Source organism: Poecilia latipinna, unplaced genomic scaffold, assembly GCF_001443285.1.
Source record: "Poecilia latipinna isolate Pla-1442-1.1 unplaced genomic scaffold, P_latipinna-1.0 Scaffold2410, whole genome shotgun sequence".
In the NCBI taxonomy this organism is placed as follows: Eukaryota; Metazoa; Chordata; class Actinopteri; order Cyprinodontiformes; family Poeciliidae; genus Poecilia; species Poecilia latipinna.
In genome coordinates, this window is record NW_015115026.1 from 50,607 (window position 1) to 69,698 (window position 19,092).

Below are 19,092 nucleotides of genomic sequence, written 5' to 3' on the forward strand. Positions count from 1 at the left end.
GAGAAGGCTCAAGATCAACAAGGTGGAGAGCAATGCTCCTTTTTTTTTTTCTTTTTTTTTTTTTTTTTTTTTTTTTTTTTTGCTTTATTTTTGTGAAGTAGGAGAAACTGCGCTGTTTTTCGTCCTTTTGTTGGTTGGAAGGATATAGCTAATATTTTACTAATTCCTTGTTTTCCTGGCTGATTTTTGCAGATGGATGCTTTGTGTTTGTGTACATCAAGTTGTCAGCTGAACTAGACAAGATCTATTTTTGTATGTGAGATCATCAGTTGTGTGTGCATATCACAGGAACTGACAGAAGGTATCAGATAGGCTGCTGTCGTTTGTATGGATTTCAGGTTACTAGTTAAATGAAGGTGACTGAAGTGATACTCAAATAGGATTTTTCAATGTACATTCTGTTATTGTACATACGGCAGTATTGTGAAATATTTTTTTGAGATTTATCGCAGAAGCCCTAAAAAAAAAAAAAAAAGATTTATTGTTGTTTTGTGTATATACATGTACTCAAGAGATCAATGTAATTGATAAATATCTATAATCGGTGTTTGGGAAAGGACAAATTCATTAGACTGTGGCCTGTCTCCACCATACTTCTCATATAAATACTTTATACACTTTTCAATGTGCTTTCCTGTACATATGGTGTTAGCATGATCAAAAAGTGTTTGGTTGTAAAAGTGGTTTTCCTACTCCCATAACTGCTGTGGTATGGAATTCATTAACAATGCCAAACATTAAAGACAATCTTTTATCAGCTCTCCCTGCTTTCCGACACTCTTTTTTTTTTCTTCTGTGCTGTGCTTGGAGGGCGCAGTGTGTGGCCAGCAGAGGGCGCTGCTTGTTGTCGGTTGGCTGGTACCATCCTGCCGGCCAAGCCCGGATTTGACATCCGCTTTTTATTCTGTATTTAAACTGTTATTTCACAGTCGGTAAACACACAGGAATACTGAAAGGCGAAGTTATTTTAGGTAAAAAGGTCCCTTAGGTCTCATCCGGGTCTGGTAAATGATACAAATTTTATTTAGAAAATTAAGATTTTTAACAGGTATGGTTTTCAGCATATTTTTCGCTCACACATACTACACAATTTTTCTACCAGATAAAAATTTAGACATGTGTGTGACTAATATCAAAATCTTAGCTTTCTTCAGCCCTTTTCCAGGCATAACTGCTGTGGCAGAAATAAATAATTTTTGTGACTGAGCCGCAAAGGGAGAAGAGCCAATTTTAGAGCAAATTTACATAATTAAAACAACTGAAATCACTTTTTTTTGTTTGTTTGTTTTTGTTTTTTTGGACTGCTGCAGGTGCTTTGTTGCCCAATTTTACACCACACTGCTTTTCCATCAGATTTTTTTCTTTTGTTTTACATTAAAATCTGTGAGCTACAGAAACACTGTTACAATTAAAACATAGCTAGTGCTTCTTGTGAAATGTCAAAGTTTTAGACGCACCCCACAGTATTCATCTGAGAAACTTCTGTTAGCATCACAATTATAGATCTTCATGATGTAAATGTGCAGTGTGACCAATGAGACGATGAATGTAGAGCCTTAGAAAAGTATTCAAACCCCTTGAAATTATGACAGTGTTTTTATACACTAAAACATAACTTCAATATAATTGATTTGTGTTCTAAATATGCCAATATAATGTAAAGCATAATTGGGAAGTAGAATGAAAATTACAAATTGTTTACAACATCCTCCAAAAAGAAAATTTATCTGAAGTTTTTTTTATATATATATATTTGATTAAAATAATTTAATTGGATCTGTCTAGCTCTGTGCTTAGTATTGCTGTCCCTCTCTGACCTTCGTTCCAATCTGAAAACTTTTTTTTAAAGCCTGTAACAGGATTTCTTACTAGATTTCTCTGGACTTGGCTCCAACCATCTTCCATTAATGCTGATTAATGAGACAACTTCTGAAGGCAATGCACTCAATTTTACTCAAGGATTTTAGGGAAAAAAGGGGCTTTTTATTTGTAAAGAAATTATAAACCTTGCATCAGTCAGTTTTAGATGAATAACAGAATAGATTTTGGTCACGTCTGACCCATGCACCTTCTTCCACATTGCTTGTGTCCTCTGGCTTCTGAGAAAAAAATCATTCTTTCAACAGTGAGTTTATTTTTGTACGTCTCCAACAAAAGTCAGCATTTGACTGACAGTTATGTCAACAAATTCTCCCACCTGAGTCGTGACTTGCTGTAGCTCGTCCAGAGTTGCCAAGAGCCCCTCGGCTGCTTCTCTGATTAATTCTCTCCTTACCTGTCAATTCAAGTGGACAGCCAATGTCTTGCTAGATTTGCATTTGTGCCGCCCTGTTCCAATTTTTGGATCATTGATTTAATGTGGGCCCAATAAACAACAGAAAAACCTAAAAATAGTAGGAAAACACAACAAAAGAAACCAAACAACACACAATTTCAGAAAGGAAAATCTTGTAGAAGTAGTTCTCTTTCACTGAGTTCGTGTATCTCCTTATTGTATGCAGTATAGATACTGTATGCAGTATCTGTTTTCTGAAAAAACCTTAACATCTATCAATGTAAACTTAATTTCTTTGAATTATGATGTAGTGTTTTAGCTCTTTTTGTCCAACATAGTTGACACACCGTCAGTTTGACTTGTTATCTTCCAAGATGTGCGTTTTTTTTTTTTTTTTGGTCAAGCAGGGATTGCAACCTCAGTGTTTCATACATTTATGATGCAGGCACAAGAAGAAAAAGAAGAAAGGAGAGTTCGGATAAAAGGCAGCCAGCTCCTTCTCCTGAGGATTATGTTGCTGCAGCACATGCAGACACTACATGTTTACAGCAGCAATGTTCACTTCCTCCACCCCTCATTTCTCTCTTTTGGATTGTGCTTTTTTTTTTTTTGTTTTGCTTGAAAACTCCTCTGCCTTGGACTCTGACTATATTTTGTCCTAAGGGACCTGAAGAGCAAGTGGCACATAAAAGAGGATTCTGAGCATTCTTACATTAATGTCATGGCGGCTGAGATATTTTCTGTTTTGGTGTTTATTCTGCAGTCGTTAGGGGCTTGAGAGCACCATGATGAAAAGCCCCTCTCATGTGTTTGTCAACAGAAACAACAAACTGAGCAACCCCGAATCTGATCTTGCATCCTCTATTTAATAAAATATAATCTACTGCATTTATTCTGAAACAGGATCGGCTGCTCGAATGAATTTGGAAACAGATGTACCTGACGTATCAGAAAAAAACGACTTTTAATAAATGAAACAATACTAATAAATAAAGATTAACCAAGTTTTACGTTCAAAGTGAAATCCAACAAAAACAGACATAACACTGAAGTAAAGTACAGTACCAGAGCAGAAATTATTTAAAAAAAAAAGAAAAAAAAAAGACACCCTGGGACATTTACAAATTGTTTAAAAACTTCTGGAGGCAAACAGACATTGTATAAAAGCATCAAACAGTAGACAGAGATTCGATTCTGATTACAATTTACAAATTTATTGAAGGATAAATACTTTGCTATTTTTTTTTTTTACTTGTGGTACACATGTAAACCTTTTAAACACATGTCCTTGTGGTGAGTTATTTTTTTCCTTCTTTTCCCCAAAATGATCAATTAACACTAATGAGGCGATGATGAAACCAGTCCATAGATTCACGGGAATATGACAAATTATAACTGTAAATGAACCTTTAACGGCATCCTCCAATGCTCTCCGTTGCTGCATCGTGGAGTTAAAATCCGGAGCATCTCCTCAGGTGGCTATGGCTACATCAGGCGTTTCTTCTGTAGAGGAGCGCTGCAGCTGTCTTTCAGCAGACTCTCGTCAGTAAGGAGCAAACTTCTGTCTCTCTGGCTTTTTGATGCAGTTTGCTGAGGAGATCTTGGCGGTGTAGGCGGCAAGGGTGGTGTGAGAGGGCGCCGCGGTGGCGGCCACAGTGGGGGCGGGGCCAGACAGAGTCAGAAAGGGGACCGATTTCATCCCCAGGAGGCCAGAGAGCGGCACGGCACCATACGGGGTGCCCAGCATGTGAGCAGGGGTCAGCGTGCCGACGGCGGCCAAAGTGGGTGCGGGAGAGGCGGTGGGGGAGGTGGGCTGGGTGAAGGCCATGTTGAGGTCCACTGGAGAGGCCATGGTGGCTGCTTGGGCCGTGGATTTGGCTGTCTCTAAACTGAGACGGTAAGAATAAAGAGACATGAAGACAGGAAAATGGATTACTGGATTGAACTGCATTGCTATTCTGCAATTAAAGGCAGAGCAGACGTGTTTTATGGTTCCAGCATTCTGCTTTGTCTCAGCTTGTGTTAACAAACATAAAGTTAAACCATAAAAATGAGCAAAGGTTTTGTCAGAGCAAAGTCAGTTATAAAAGCTAAGTTATGTCATATTTGTACTCAGTGTAGTTAATAATGTTTACAGTATTTGTCACGCAAAAAGCTGGAAAATGTATGTGGCCTTGTGAATGTGATGAGAAAGATCAAAACATTCCTTAAGCAGGTAGTTTGTCCATTATTCTGGCATTTAGCAAACAGGATTACATTTAAAAATCTCACCTGAAACATTTAGTCTGATTTGATGTCTCACCATGAGAAAAAAAAAAGTTTTCATTTGTAATTTTTTCTCATTTTATTCACTTTCCTTAAATAAACAAATCCTGTTTGCAAGTATTGAGTGCGATTTGAAACTATGTTCTAAAATACAATACCACATTATAAAAAAAATGTCACCACAACCTAATTCAGGTTTTCTTCATTGCCTTTTGCGACATCACGAGCGGCAGAAGGTGGCACCTCATTAATACTTATGACTTCTGACCCTCTCGAGCCAGTGTGCTCCTCCTGCGGCAACTCATTAGATGACACTTTCGTGTGACTGGGTCTTACCAGGAGGTAATGAGGTACTGGGCCAGGTTGATGCTGACTGGTGTTCCTGTGATGGTGACATGGCGGTCGCTTGTTCCATCCAGCTGGCTGCCAATTTTAATCTGAGCTCCCGACACCTGCCGGATCTCGTTGATCTTGGTTCCCTGACGGCCGATGATTGAGCCAATCAGCTGCAGAGGTTAAAGGTCAAACAGTGTGCAGGGTTAATAATAGTCTTACATTTCAGAAATCAACACGGTTATAGATTGTTTCTGCTTCTTCTTCTTCTTCTTCTTTTTTTTATCAAATACGTTTTTTACTCAATACATTTTTTGGATGGCTATTTTCCTGACTAAAATATAATGGATTGGATGTGCTGTCCTTTTGGACTGTGTTTATCTTCAAATATCTTGAAAACCAAAATAGCCAAAAAGTTGGGCAAAAATTCAAATCATAAATAGATAAATTACTTCAGCAACAAAACGTTCTGACATGCTCTTAGTTACTGCTGTAACAAAAACAGCGAGACATGAGAAACCCGGACTGCTGTTTCGCTGACCTGACGCTGACAAATTCAAATATTGCAGTTATGTTGCTGCTCTTTAGTTGTTTGGTCATCCATCATGAATGTCAAATGCACTTTTCTACCCTGCCGGGGTCTGGCTTAATTGCTGCTGCGTAATAACGGTAAAGGAGACGGGATGAGGCACATTTGCCTCTCATTAATCTGAGTAGCTAAAAGGTTATTGATTCCTCAGAGTGGTGACGGCTTCCCAAACAAATCACTTCCCAAACAAACGCTAGCTAGATGCATCTCTGCACTAATGGAAAAACATAATGGGAAAATAGCTCGAATGCACCACATACGTTCCTGTTCCCGTCGGCCTGAGCGTTCTCTCTGCTGGAAGCAGAAGAGACAACGACCAGGCCTCCTCTTGCGTACCAAAAAACATTATTACTTTTGTTCTGCTTTTGTTCTGCTGCTAAAGCACCTGGACCCCAGGCTGTTTAGTGACAATGGATATTTAGCGGGAGCGGAGTTAGCGGCTACATATGAACCCAAGTGCAGGTGTCAGGTGCCCAAGCAGCAGAGTTTACGTAGCCAAATATACAGCAAGTGAGGCAAACAGTGATGGAATGCTTGTAGGATGAGTGTGTGGCAAGTGCAACAGCTGCTGATGTTTATTGACCACTGACTTTGTCTTGACGTGTAACACACAAACTCTGGATTTCTTCCGTCTGCGTTTCTCATTTCTTTCCTGACAAGGAAACGCCGCGGTCCAAAATCCGTCAGAGCGACTTTGCCTGGCTATTATTGGCTCATCAGGTGGGGTGAGGGGTGAACAGAGAGCAGCCAGCCCAAAGAGCAACACTACAGACAATGGTCGCCACAGACCACATATAGCTGATAAAGCCTCTTCCTAACTGAGAGCAACAATCTCCACCGGCTATCAATAGCATACAGCTGTCATCAGCTCGCCTGCTTCGGCGCTCATGACCTCATACTGTTATCATTTCTGTATGAACAACCTGAGAAAAAGAAAATCTAAATATACGCAGGTGTGATTTCACGGATGATTGCATTCGTTAAAAGCGACGCCGCACGGTGCCTCTGGTCTTCTTGCGGCCTATATATCGATGAGTTCCTGCTGAGACATTCATTTAAAAAGGACACAGGAAGAGGGATGAGGTGGCGAAGGGTGCAACCATTTTTCTTCCTGCTAAATCTCCCCTCTTCCGCAGAGGCACAGCAGCACAATGCTGACTGGGTGTAAGCAGTTTCTGAGAGCATCTGTGAGCCTCTGTGTGCGTGTGTGTGTGTGTGTGTGTGTGTGCACACATGTAAGCCTCCTTTAGGGCTTCAGTGTGCGATCACAGAGTGGGTTTGTGCAGCCCTAAGGAGGATGGGGGAGCGGGGGTTTTACGGCGGGCCGAGGAGGCTCAGTCACGGCTGTAAGTCCTCTCTTCTGGAACAATGGCTGGAGCTCACAGCTGTCCCTGTCACGTACCACGCTGGTCTCCCTCGGTCCTCTGGTACATTGTGTTGTTCGGTATGTGGGGGTTTCTTTGGGGATGGGAGGCAGTAACTGGGGAACCTGCTGGTTATTTAGAAATGATTAAGGCATCTAGCTATATCCTACACACTATCCAGAAAATGAAAACAATGGCTCTATTTTTATTTTTATTTTTTCTGTCTTTAGGATAAATTATGTCTGTTGCTGATTTGTCATTGCTCCTGCTAAATAATGCCATAAAACCTACACAAACACAGGTCCATGCAAAACTATTGATACCGCTGAAAATTTTTAACATTTTCTTTTTCTCACAACCTTCAACGGGACTTTATTCAACAGGGCAAAACAAAGCTGCACACATACTCAGGCCCCTAATATGGTACCCGTAAATAAAATCCAGTAGAGATACCTACAGAAGTCAAATGTTTAGTAAAAAGAGTCCGAGTGTTCCATGAAGGAAAAGATTAGTAAGCAAAAGGGATCAATGCTGACAAATCATGAATAATGTTCTAGAGAAGTTTAAAACAGGGTACGGATATAAACCAATGTTCAATTTTTAAACTTCATTGCTCAGTCCAGCATCTGAAAATGGAAGGAGTGCAGCACGACTGCAAACCTAGCAATAAATAGATATCTATCTAGATAGGTATCTATCTTGGACAGACTGACAGGCTGTGCAAGAAGAGTCTTAATCAGTCACTCTGGAGGAGATGTACAAGGCCACAACTCAGGTGGGAGAATCTGTCCAGAAGACAGATTAGACAGATTGGATTTATGGAAGAGTGGCAAGAAGAACCTCATGGTTTAAAGAAAGCTGTCTTCATCTTAGTTTGCTACAAGCCAAAAGTGAAAGAGTGAACCGTTCTCTGGTCAGACGAATGCTTTTTTCTTCTTCCTTTTTCTTATTTATTTATTTTTTTTGGAATACCTGCAGTAAACAAATCCCTGCCCCTCACTATCTACTCAAAACCCCCAAACAAGACAGAGGCAGCATCAAGTTCAATGGAGGCTTTTCTTCATGAAAGACAAGGAAGTGTCACAGTTGGTGGGAGGATGGATGGGGAAAACAGTAAGACAATCTTTTAAGAAAAAAATGTTTGGAGTTTAGAAAATATTTGAGACTGGAGTGGAGGTTTGCCTTCCAGCAGGACAACACCAAGTGTACAGTCAGCGCTACAATGGGATAACTTAAATCAAAGCTTATTCATATGTTAGATCCAAATCCAGAGAATCGATGTTCACAGCCACTCTCCATGCAATCTGACTGAAGCAGAGCAATTTTCCAAGGAAGAAAAATGGGCAAAACTAGCTGGTAGAGATATTCCCCAAAAGATTAATATCTGATTCCAGCATGCTGAATGAAATACACAAAATATTTGATATTTGTTTGTAAAAAAAATAAATAATGAAAGCCGTGAATCTTTTCCGGTTCTCTTCACAATTATCCACTACTTTGTGTTGGTCAACCAGATAAAATCTCAATAGAATACATTGACTATTGAGCTTAATGTGTTAAAATGTGGAAAAAAAAAAAAAAAAAAAAAGCTCAGTGGCTTGAAATACTTCTGCAAGACACTGTAAACACGGACCATATTGTTTAACATACTCTGCAGCGTTTCATTTGCTGTTCTGAGGATATGAGTGATAAATATTCATAGACTCCATTGCAGTATTTACTTCTCTTATTGTTTGGAGGATGCAGCCGTGTAACAGCAGAACTGACATCGAAGCAGCCACGCCTGACGCCGGACTGATTATTTCATTGTGATTTTTGCTCTGAGATCAGAGAGTCTGCTCATCAAACCCGAGCGGAGGCTGAGCAAGTGAAGAGGGAACGGATCTTTCTCTTTCTGTTTTCTTATTGGCTGTTTTGACAGCAGACAGCTTCTAAGTAGGTCAGGAAACATGAGAGGATTTCACTGATCACTCATGGGAGCGAGTCTAAGACACTGCGAGTGCAGACCGCACAATAATGCAAAAACGGATCCATATCTGCTCAAAAATCCTTTTAACCTTGGCGTAGTCCGAGGTTAGGATAATGAGGGGATAATTAGCGAGTTGCCCACATTGCTTTTATCTCTTTTGAAGTCACACTGCAGCATCTTCGTGGCTGCATCTCATCACCTGCTGCAGAGCTGTGTGAATGTGAGATGAGGACTGGATGTAGAAATACCGACACTTAAAAAACACAACAAAAAAAACAAGAAAAGAAAAAAACAAGTGGATTTTTCTTACATCATTGGGAATAAGAAGCTCCTGAGATGTTTGAGAGTTTGAGTCCAAACCTGAGAGAGAGAGAGAGAAAATAGAAGCATTCAGAGAATAAAACCAACATATCAGAGGTTTTACATAAAAATTGAGCTCCCTCAGTTTGTAAAGCTGAACAATCCACCCCTTGATGTGCTGCAAAAAAAAAAAAACGTTATCAGTGGTAAACTTGCAGATACAGCCATTTCCATTTCAATGGTTCCATGTTTAACACGGCACCCCCCCCCACCCCCCCAACCCCCCCCGCTCTTTGACACTGCAGAACATATCATTACACATAATACTTTCTCAGTCAGGCTGTCAGGTTCAAGAGAGCTATGAAGCCTTGTCTCCTCCCGGCGAACTGACAAAGCTCCAAATCAGCTCGGCTAATAACAGCCGACCTTTACCTCCCATAACTGTGGGCAGGTTAAAAAAGCCACATATGGTTACAGTGGGGGGCGTGTCAGAGCAACAGAGTACAATCAAGAGAAGTCCTGACTAATAACACATACCAGGCATGATTGTCGAGGCAGGCTGGGCAATGGGACTCAGGCCTTGCTGCATGGACAGCTGGTGCAGCTTGGCCAGCTGGAAAACAAAGAAGAAGAACTTGTACCAGAGACACGTGAACCACAAACTCATCAAGTTGTATAAAATTTAGACACGGGCCATTACGCTGCTCTCACAGTAAGATTCCTTGGCTAAAAGTATGTTTTCATTGTTCCTCTAAAACACGAATTACATGATCTAATTAGCTACAGATTCAAAAGGGAGAAGCAACAATTATCCCTACTGCTGCAGAGATTATATAACACACTGCGTATGAAGCAGCTGTCACATTCTTTCCCGTCCTCCCACGTTTGCCAGTGTACTCAAAACAATTCAGGTCTAAATGTGACGAAATGGACAATTTGTGGAACATCAAGTCCTGTCACGTCTTTTAATCTATAGGTGTCGCTTTCGAATCTGAATAGTGTTCATGCATTAGGATGAGGAGTGTGGAATTCAGTGGTCAGCTGTGCTTTTTCACGTTCCATATTTAAACAGCAACTGACCATCTAGAAATTAAATATATAGAGGTGGCCTCTAGTGCTCAGATTATTATTAGAAGAATAGATATTACGTTGGAGACAATGCAGCGTAGTGCGAGATTAAGTCTCTTCAGTTTGCTGACCACCAACAGAGAACTGAGGGTCAGCATTGCAGTACTCTACAGCATGTCCTCCAGTACCTTAACATCTCAATCAAAGGACCTAAATATGCAGCAATAATAGGACAATAGGAGCAGCTTTGAAACGCAACATTTTAAAACCTCTGTATAACTTGCTATCATAACTGGCCCATGTCTAGTTAAATCACAATCCTCCTAGAAGCAGCCATACCTCTGAATGTGGAATGCCATATTGATTTTGCAAGGTGTAGGCCTGTAACAGAGCATTCTGCATTAGTTAAATTGTAGCAGTAAAAACGTCACACAGGCAATAAATTTGCAGCTTCCTAATGAAAGTGCTTCACTGTGAATACAAGCTGTTTTTGCTAAATAACATGGAGCAGAGAAAGAAACAGATGGCCGCATTTCCACTAAAAAGAAACAGTCATTGGATAAATCTAAAGTATAAATTCATTCTTGTGCTCATTGATTGATTCAGACACAACTGTTAGCTTTTGTTTGACCCAGTGTGGAAATGTCCTTTCTGTGTATTTTTCAGAGCCGTTGCCATGACAGAGGTCAATAGTATTTGAGTTGTGTTGCCAGCAGCATTAAAAATAGCTTATTAAAGTTTTATTAAGAACTGCTCTGTCTGCAGTTTTCTGTTTTCCTGGACAATCTACACATATGAATAGAAACATTTCTATACTGGGTCCAGAGCTTATTCCAACAATGAAGGTTTTATGGTGGCCTTGAAAAAATATATTGTTGCAGGAAAACACTCTTTTGATCCATTTAACGACTATGTTATAAAATAAATGCACCTTAAATGTCAAATATTACATACAATAATAATAACCTACAGTAATGTACCATCACTGCAACAATGGGTTGAAACAAAAAAAAAATATATATATATCCAAATGTATTTTTTTCACCATGGTTTAACTCCAATTACCTAACCTGAAGTAATAAATAATTTTTTCCCACCTGTTTTGCTGAAATCCATATTAAAATAAAGGAAATGGTTATTTGCAATGAACTATGTGATAACACAATGTCAGGCAAATGGACAGAATATTAAGATTATTACATTTTTCAGAGCTTTGTGCTACACAAACATAACTGTCCTTATAGCAATGAAGAGTCTAGTATATTAATAAACACCCAAAAGCATAAATATTTCAGACTTGGTGAAGCTGACAGGGTCCCATTGATTACTGTGTGCATTTTCAATGTATTATAGAAGAAAGAAATCTTTAAAATTGATTCATGTCCAACATACAAATCCCACTCTTCTGGAGTGAAACTCAAGCTTTTGCTTTATAGTTTGCTCTTCGTTCTTCTAATGTAAATGGACCAAAATCATATGTGTACTGAACTGCAGGTAGTGTGTCCTAACACTAATAATGTTTAGTTATGCTATGCTAACCATGATTATCATTATGTGTTTTCCTGGTTTTGATAACTTGCAACACTAAATTGCCAGTTATCTTTTTGAAACCAGCATAACTTTACAAAAAGATTACCGTCGATATGGTTTTAAATATTTATTGAAAAAAAAAATACATTACGCAATATGCGTAGCATGTGTTTTATCAATGCAGGTTCTAATCTTATTAAACAAATGAACAGGAAATGGCTGAACACTGACTGTTCATGTCATAGCAACAAAGCTATTGAAAAACATCAGAAAAAAACTAACAAAACCTAACATTTTCCATGAACGTCAAGGAAATCACATAACTTTCTGTTCTGATTCAGCTTGTCTTCAACAAGACAACATTATTAGCTCAGTGAGACAATTCTGCTCAAAGTTTGCTGCATATTATGATTAAAACTCCATAAAAGAAATCCAAAGTGCTTTTCCAAAGAGCAGGATAAATCTGGAATCTGGAGTGGTTTTTGGCACATGATGCAGGTTGTTCACTCAATCAGATAAAGCCGCACTAGGTAAGGCCAAGGACAACAGCTGGATGAAATGGTGGAAAAGCAGCTGAAACAGTAGATTCACTGTGTGTTTGGCTTCATCCGCTACTGACTGAGAGTAATACAAAAACTCCTTAGAAATGTCTTTGTTTAGGGGCAGCAAAATGTTGCACATTACTGAGAAAATAATCTTTAGTTGATAAAAGCAAAATATTCAAAATTCCTGAGGGAGAAAACAAATATGTCAATGCAGAAGAGATGCTGAAAGTGCCAACTCAGAAGAACTGCAGAACAGAATTTTATCAAAATAATTCTGCCACAATTGACAAGACCAAAGACAATGAATTTATCAGTCAACTAAATTAATAATGTTAAGTTTCTGGTCTTGTATTTGAGCCAGGTTAAACAGAGACCTCTCAAAAACATTTATTGTAAGATGATTGATTATATAATGGTGTCCATTGTGAGTTCCTATTCCAGTCAAGCTCAGTTTTGATTTTTATGTCTGTCATTACAGCACCGATGCTAATTGTTAGCAGTGATTTGAATTTTTGGTAAATTGCAGTCTTGCTGATAAACATTAATAAAATTTCTTTAGCCATCCTACTCAAGTTGTGATAGTTAAATAATAAAATACTGCAACATTTGTGCACAAAGTCATGTTTAATTTAAATGATCTTTGTTGTTCTTTCAGTGAATCACCTTGAAACACTCAGGGAGGGCAGAACGACATCCTTAGTTGTCTGTGGTTATATGGTGATAATTTCTCAGGATCTACTTAATGAACTCTGCTTCTGAGGGCTACATTGCTACATACGCATTAAAGTTGCACTTGATCATTGACAAACGATTGCAGCCAGGTTTTGTTGCTGAGAAAGCAAAACAATACATTTAGGTAGACATTTCTGAATAAAAGGTGAACTGTGGAAAACAACAGCTGAAGCCTCAAAACTCAAGAGACCATCCAACAGCTGAAAAGTAAAACATGGATCTATGGATGTATCTATCCATCTGAATAATTAAGGGGGTGTCTTTATATCCCTCCCTCATTACAGTTATGGCCCTACCAGACAGCACTTAGCTTAACTCAATTTTGTCTGACGCCAGCAGTCTGGAATCTATTACCAGTCCATTCTATACGGCCATAAATGGGAGAGGAGAGCTCATCCTTGAACTGTATCAATGCATCAGAGCTGCGTCTAAATCCGGAAGATCAGAAACAGTGTAAATTCATGAAACATTGGTAGAATTCACAAACCCACTTAATGCGTTGAATGTTTAGATCTTACTATCCTCAGCACGAGGCTGCCCTTTCCATGCTGATAACATAACGGCAGCTTCCTCTGCTGTCATGGGACGAATACTCCTAAAGCCGAAATGTTTGTGGTGCAGAGCTTGGCGGGACAAAAAAAGACACGGTGGATCTGCGGTTGTGGTGCGCAGTGGCATCAGGTTTCGGCACTGCTTATAGCTCCTATGAAAGGCAAGAACAATAGCTGCAGCTTTGCGCTCAGCTGTTGGTTTTAATGCCTCATACCGCGTGTTGGACTGCGTTTCTGTGCACCTCCAGCACAAGCCGTGCTCTCTATCATCACTCAGATCCTCACAGAGCTAACACTCATTCCTCCACTCTACAGGGGAGTTTAAAGGCTAGTGCTTGAAACAAGCTGGCTCCCACAGAGACAGGTTTATTCAAGAGACTTTAAGGAGAATATTACATGTTACACAGACTGCACATCAGGGATCAGTCCACTTACCTGCTGGAGGTCCAGACCACCCTGGGTGACTGAATAGAGAGGGTGGGGGGCGAATTCTGATGCGTCAAAAACCTAAAAAGACATGGAAACAAATGAGGGAGGCAAAAAGAAATTTCAACGCCATGCTAAAGTATTCACACAAGTTGAATTTTGCTTCATTTTTTTGCAAAATGCAAACAGGTGTTGACATAGTTTTTTTTCTTTTTTTCTTGCTGCTCTTCCATTAAGGCCAGAACAGTTGACTGCATGGCTGATGGTTGTTCTGTCAGTTTTCTTCCACCCGAGCTGTGGATTTCTGCAGCTCCTCTGCAGTTAACATGGTTGCTTTGGCTGCTTCTCTGTGTTAATATCCTTTATTTTGTTTAGGTGGAAGACAGTTTGCCCTGTTAAGTTTGCAGTTGTGTCGTACGTTTAATATTTTCAGATGATGGATTAAATAGTTTTTCAGTGAAGAATGTAAAGCTCGTAATGTTGTTCAAAAAACTGACCCAGTTTTAACCTGCTCCAAAGATTTCCCCTGATCTGCCAGCTGAGTTTCTTGGTCTTCATTGTGCTGTATGTTCTCCAATATTATCTAAAGCAGCTGTAATTCGCTGAGATTTAATTTTGGACTCTGTTTACCAATCAGGTGGCCGCTGAAGGCCTTTGATCCTATTGAGGTATCAGGGTGAAAGGGACTAAAAACACAAACTCTGCACATTTATTTTTGAAACCCAAATACATTTTTTCCTTCCACTTCACAGTCGTGTGCTGCTTTGTTTTGGTCTGTCACATTAAATCCCATTATAGCACATTAAGCTTTCTGGATCTAACTTCACAAAAAGCGAAGATGTTCAGGGGAATAAATACTTTTGCACTCCAATGTATATGTTACCACATTGTCATGCCTGCAACGCTCTGCAAATATTTTAGCTTGGAGTGCAAGTAGGTGGAAGTAAATCTGTGCATACTAGCCACAAGTTTGAGAACTACATATGATGTGAGAATAATAAATAGAAGCTTAAAATGTTTAGTTTATTTTTAGCTGTTGCCACAGATCAAATTTGGTCCGCGATAGCCTCTCAAGCCTGCATTTCTGACACTTTTACACACGTAACAGGCTTATGGGCTATGACTCATTCCATAGACCTTTTCCCACCCTATTTCATTTCCCTCACAGATTTATGCATCCTTATCACGGCACAGCTTTCATTAAAGCCTCCTCTCGGTGACCGACGCCATGCCCCGGGTTTAATTTTATTGCCTATTATGAGGAATATCAAAAACACAGAGCCATTCTGTAAATTGACTCGAGTCTGAAGCAGCACAAACAGTGTCAGAACTGCTGACAGCTATGCAGAATATCTGGCTGCTGCTACAGCCAGAGGAGACGGCAGGCCTCCAGCCTCACTTGCTAATCTTGTGATTCGCTCCACGGGGAGGGGGCAGGGGTGGGGGTGGTGGCGGGAGGTGGTCTGAGGGTATCTGCCCCTTCTCAAACAACAGCATCTTTAGAGCTCCAGTCATTTTACACACGCAAAATCCACTCAGGCTCCCACCAGTGACCTTCAATAGGATTCTTGTCTTTACACCAGGGGTAGTAAAAAACAAAAAAAAAAAAACAGATGAAAAAGAAAAAAAATGGACCATGCAAGATGCAAGTGCCACCTCCAAGGAACTTTAGGAAGAACTCGGCCTGGTCATTGCCTAATTCCACTCGATTCTTATCTCCCTTCAGTGCAACATCTGGGATTTCGCCCACTGAATTCAATTTCTCTGCTTGAATTTCAATTGGGCAAATCCCCAACCGGAAGGAGGAGTTGAGAACAGTGATGTTGATTTTCTGCGTTGTTTTAGGATTGCAGTTTGCCATGGCAGCAGATGAAGTGAACAAAGACGTTCAGTCTATGTTGGCTACACTTCCAAACATCGAACTAACATTAACGACCGCTACGTTCAACTCAGCACTTCTCTCTTCGCAGTAGGGGTATGGTTGTTTGTAGCACATGCAATTTCCAGTAAGCTTCATGGCATCAAACTGGCACATTACATATGTCACAGCCAAATGTTAGCGGGTAGGTACAATTTAAAACTTCAACAGAGTCCGCGGCTCCAGCAAGCTATCGTTTCTCAATAGTCAAAGGTCCAGACCTTCAGTACTAGAAATACTTTTCATGCCCTAACATGCCACCATTTATCCATGCATTGCCACTTAAAATTGCCCATTGCAAAAAATCACTAAGCATAATATTTTGCATTGCAAATTGCCTTCTGAATAAAGTTGCTGATGATACAAGTCTGGCCTCTTTTTAGCTGGTTAAAAAAAAAAATATATATATAAAGGTCTTTCCTGTTTTCTTTGGAGGCTGGTTTCTAGACCAAATTTAGAGGGCCCCGTGTAGTCGGTGTTTTTTATGAGACACCTAAAAAAGAATTAAACAAAAACAGAGCAATATTTCATCATTTAATATTGTGAACCAAAGAGCCCCTTGTGTCTCCAGAGATTCAGGTTGCAAAACCTGATCTAGCTGATGGAAAGTGTGATCCTATCTCGATACAGCAGCTAAAAGTGCAGCAATATAATTTTTATTTCATTAAATTCATTTTTATTCAAAATAATTTTTATTTTTAATAATACATTGAAAATAAAATTGTGAAGGTTTAAAAATATTTACCACTGAATATTTAAAAAATACATCTATTTAGTATAATGTCTTGAGAATCCCTCTTGGCCCCCGTCTAGAACCGCCCCTGGGCTGCAGGTCTATGTACACAGTATTTATGTACACAGTATTCATCCTAACTGAAATAATGTGCGTCTTTTCACTCTCGTCTGTATTTTTGAAAGCGTTCTGGCTTCTAAGAACACGGAATCGGGTAGGGGACATTTTAAAAAGACGCAGGTGGATAGCAGCTCACTGCGGCTGCGTTATGTCCGTCTCTAGGCAACCGTGACGTTCATCGTCGGTCCATAGAGTTCAGGGGTCCTTTTAGCTCCCGCCACGACAATTTAACTGTCCTTAATATTTCCTGTGTTTTATTTTGGTCATTATTGTTAAACTTAGTGTTAACAATACACCATGTGTGATAAGCATGTCTATCGGACAATTATGTATCGGTTCAATACGGGACGCACATTTCACACCCAAATATGAGACGACTCTGTATTTTACGGGATGGGTGGCAACCCTATTCAGGGGTGCTGTGATACTGTTTTAGGGGTGTTAAAGCACCCCTAAAACAGGGCTAGAAACGCCACTGGCAAGTATTTGTTTTTCTTTGTGACCCCTAGAGTCACAAAGTTTTTGCATTTTAAAAACCCATTACTCTGCATGCCTCTTGAACTGAATCACTGCTTTGTGACTTGAGGGATTAACCTTCATCTCCATAGCAACGATCAGAAGCAAAAACCTTGCCCCAGAAGTCCAGTGAGCTCACTGATGAGGTCATAGATGACACCATGTACATCACAATAGATCAAAGAAGTTCTAAAGCTTGAATCTCAGTGCACCAGCCAGGATCCAGATGATCCAAATTTGCACAAATTCGTAAAAATGTTTAGCATTTCAAAGGTACTTGTTCCCATGATTATCCCGGTTGGTCTCGGCGTTGGATACGGCATCAGCTCGGGTATCAAAAAGATATGTGACTATTACTTTCCTGGGAAGGATTCTGACGACGGTGACTGTCAGGTCCCTCAGGATGAAGAGATCGACTGGTTTTGGGAAGGTCTACCAACTGGTAGCCAGGAACAAACTGACCCGGCTGGGGAGGTTTGTTCCGAACAACCAGCAGCTGCAGACCTGACTAAGACCTCACAAGACAGCGCTGAGGACGACAGCACTGTCCTGGGGCAAGCTGACCCGGCTGGGGACGCTTGCTCAAAGTCGATGGATCTTGAGAGCAGGAGTACAGTCGCAGAAGAATCTACCCCGGCTGGGGAAGATTTATCTGTGGCTGACCTAGCTGCCAAAACTTTCGCTGAACTGACAGCGAAATATTTGGCTTCATCGATTCACTCGCTGGATTCGATAGAGAATACTCATGTGAAGGGCACCATAACCAGTGACTTTGAGGTATCCCCGGACGGGGAAGATCTCCCAGAGGAAAATGGAGTCGTCGATTCGACCAGAACTTCTCTGTGCGGTAGGGTCACTGTGTCTTTTGAGTTTTACTCTTCCAGGGACGAGTACAATAATTTGGAACAGAGATAACTCAGGTAAAATGTAATCAGGTTGGGAGACTCATGATATGGACATGAATCTCCCATTATACAATTTCAGTTTAAAATTTGTTGAGAACATGTTTAAGTACGTCCCGACTTAAAGAAGTTGAGAAGAACTTCTTTACTGTCCTGAACCTGCGGGGATTCAGGCCAACTTATTAACTTACTTAAATTTATGGGATGAAAAGTTAAAAAGATTTGACAGGTTTCCTGTTTGCAGGTTTCTCTCCGGGCACTCCGGCTTCCTGCCACAGTCTCAACTCACGACTGTTTAGTTAATTGATATCCAAATTCTCCTTAGATATGATTAAAACATTTTTTAATAAAATAGTTGCCTGGGTTCTTCTGTCTTCATGGGGTTTGCATGTTCTCCAAGTGCATTAGTTGGTTCTCTCCTGGTTCTCCGGCTTCCTCCCAGAGTCCAAAAAGATGACTCGTTGACCTTTGCTCCATGTCTTCCCCCCTCTCTTTTGCTTAAAGTAGTTTTGACCACTAGGGCCAAAACAACTTTAAGCAAATGGTAAAAATACATTTTTGTGATTAAATTTCATTCATATCAAAAGGTAGTTTCAAATGTTAACACTGATCAAGTCAGTGAAATGTCATACAACTCATTTCCGGAAACTCTACCATCATTCTGATAATATTTTGCACGCCATAGTAAACTGGTAGTAGTCCCCTGGAGGGCTCCGTACCGTACAAAGCAGATATGCTCCTGTGAGTAATTTCTTTTGGGTACTTCAATCATGAAATATCCAACTAAAAACTGAGTGAGACATGCAAAACCTGCAAGACCAGGATCTCATGTGGAGATACAACTTCCAACTGTTCGGCATTTGAAGTTACACAAAGAGGTAAGCGGTACTTTTCTTTCACTCAGTGGCGCAACTGCACATTATTCAGGTGGATGCGAAAACATAAATCCCCCCCCC

At 40.2% G+C, this 19,092-nt stretch overlaps 1 protein-coding gene across 1 annotated transcript in view; it reads right to left on the minus strand.

Annotated features, from left to right (window-relative positions):
- Positions 1-3,513: 3,513 nt before the first annotated feature.
- LOC106937684 (poly(rC)-binding protein 4-like) overlaps positions 3,514-19,092 on the minus strand; it is a 56,416-nt gene continuing 40,837 nt past the window's right edge. Inside the window, exons 9-14 of the mRNA XM_015019326.1 lie at positions 13,957-14,028; positions 10,503-10,544; positions 9,633-9,708; positions 9,106-9,155; positions 4,877-5,046; positions 3,514-4,164 (exon numbers count right to left, since the gene is read on the minus strand). Of these exons, the coding sequence (XP_014874812.1) occupies positions 3,819-4,164; positions 4,877-5,046; positions 9,106-9,155; positions 9,633-9,708; positions 10,503-10,544; positions 13,957-14,028 (756 nt within the window). The 3' untranslated portion in view covers positions 3,514-3,818. The remainder of the gene's footprint in view (positions 4,165-4,876; positions 5,047-9,105; positions 9,156-9,632; positions 9,709-10,502; positions 10,545-13,956; positions 14,029-19,092) is intronic.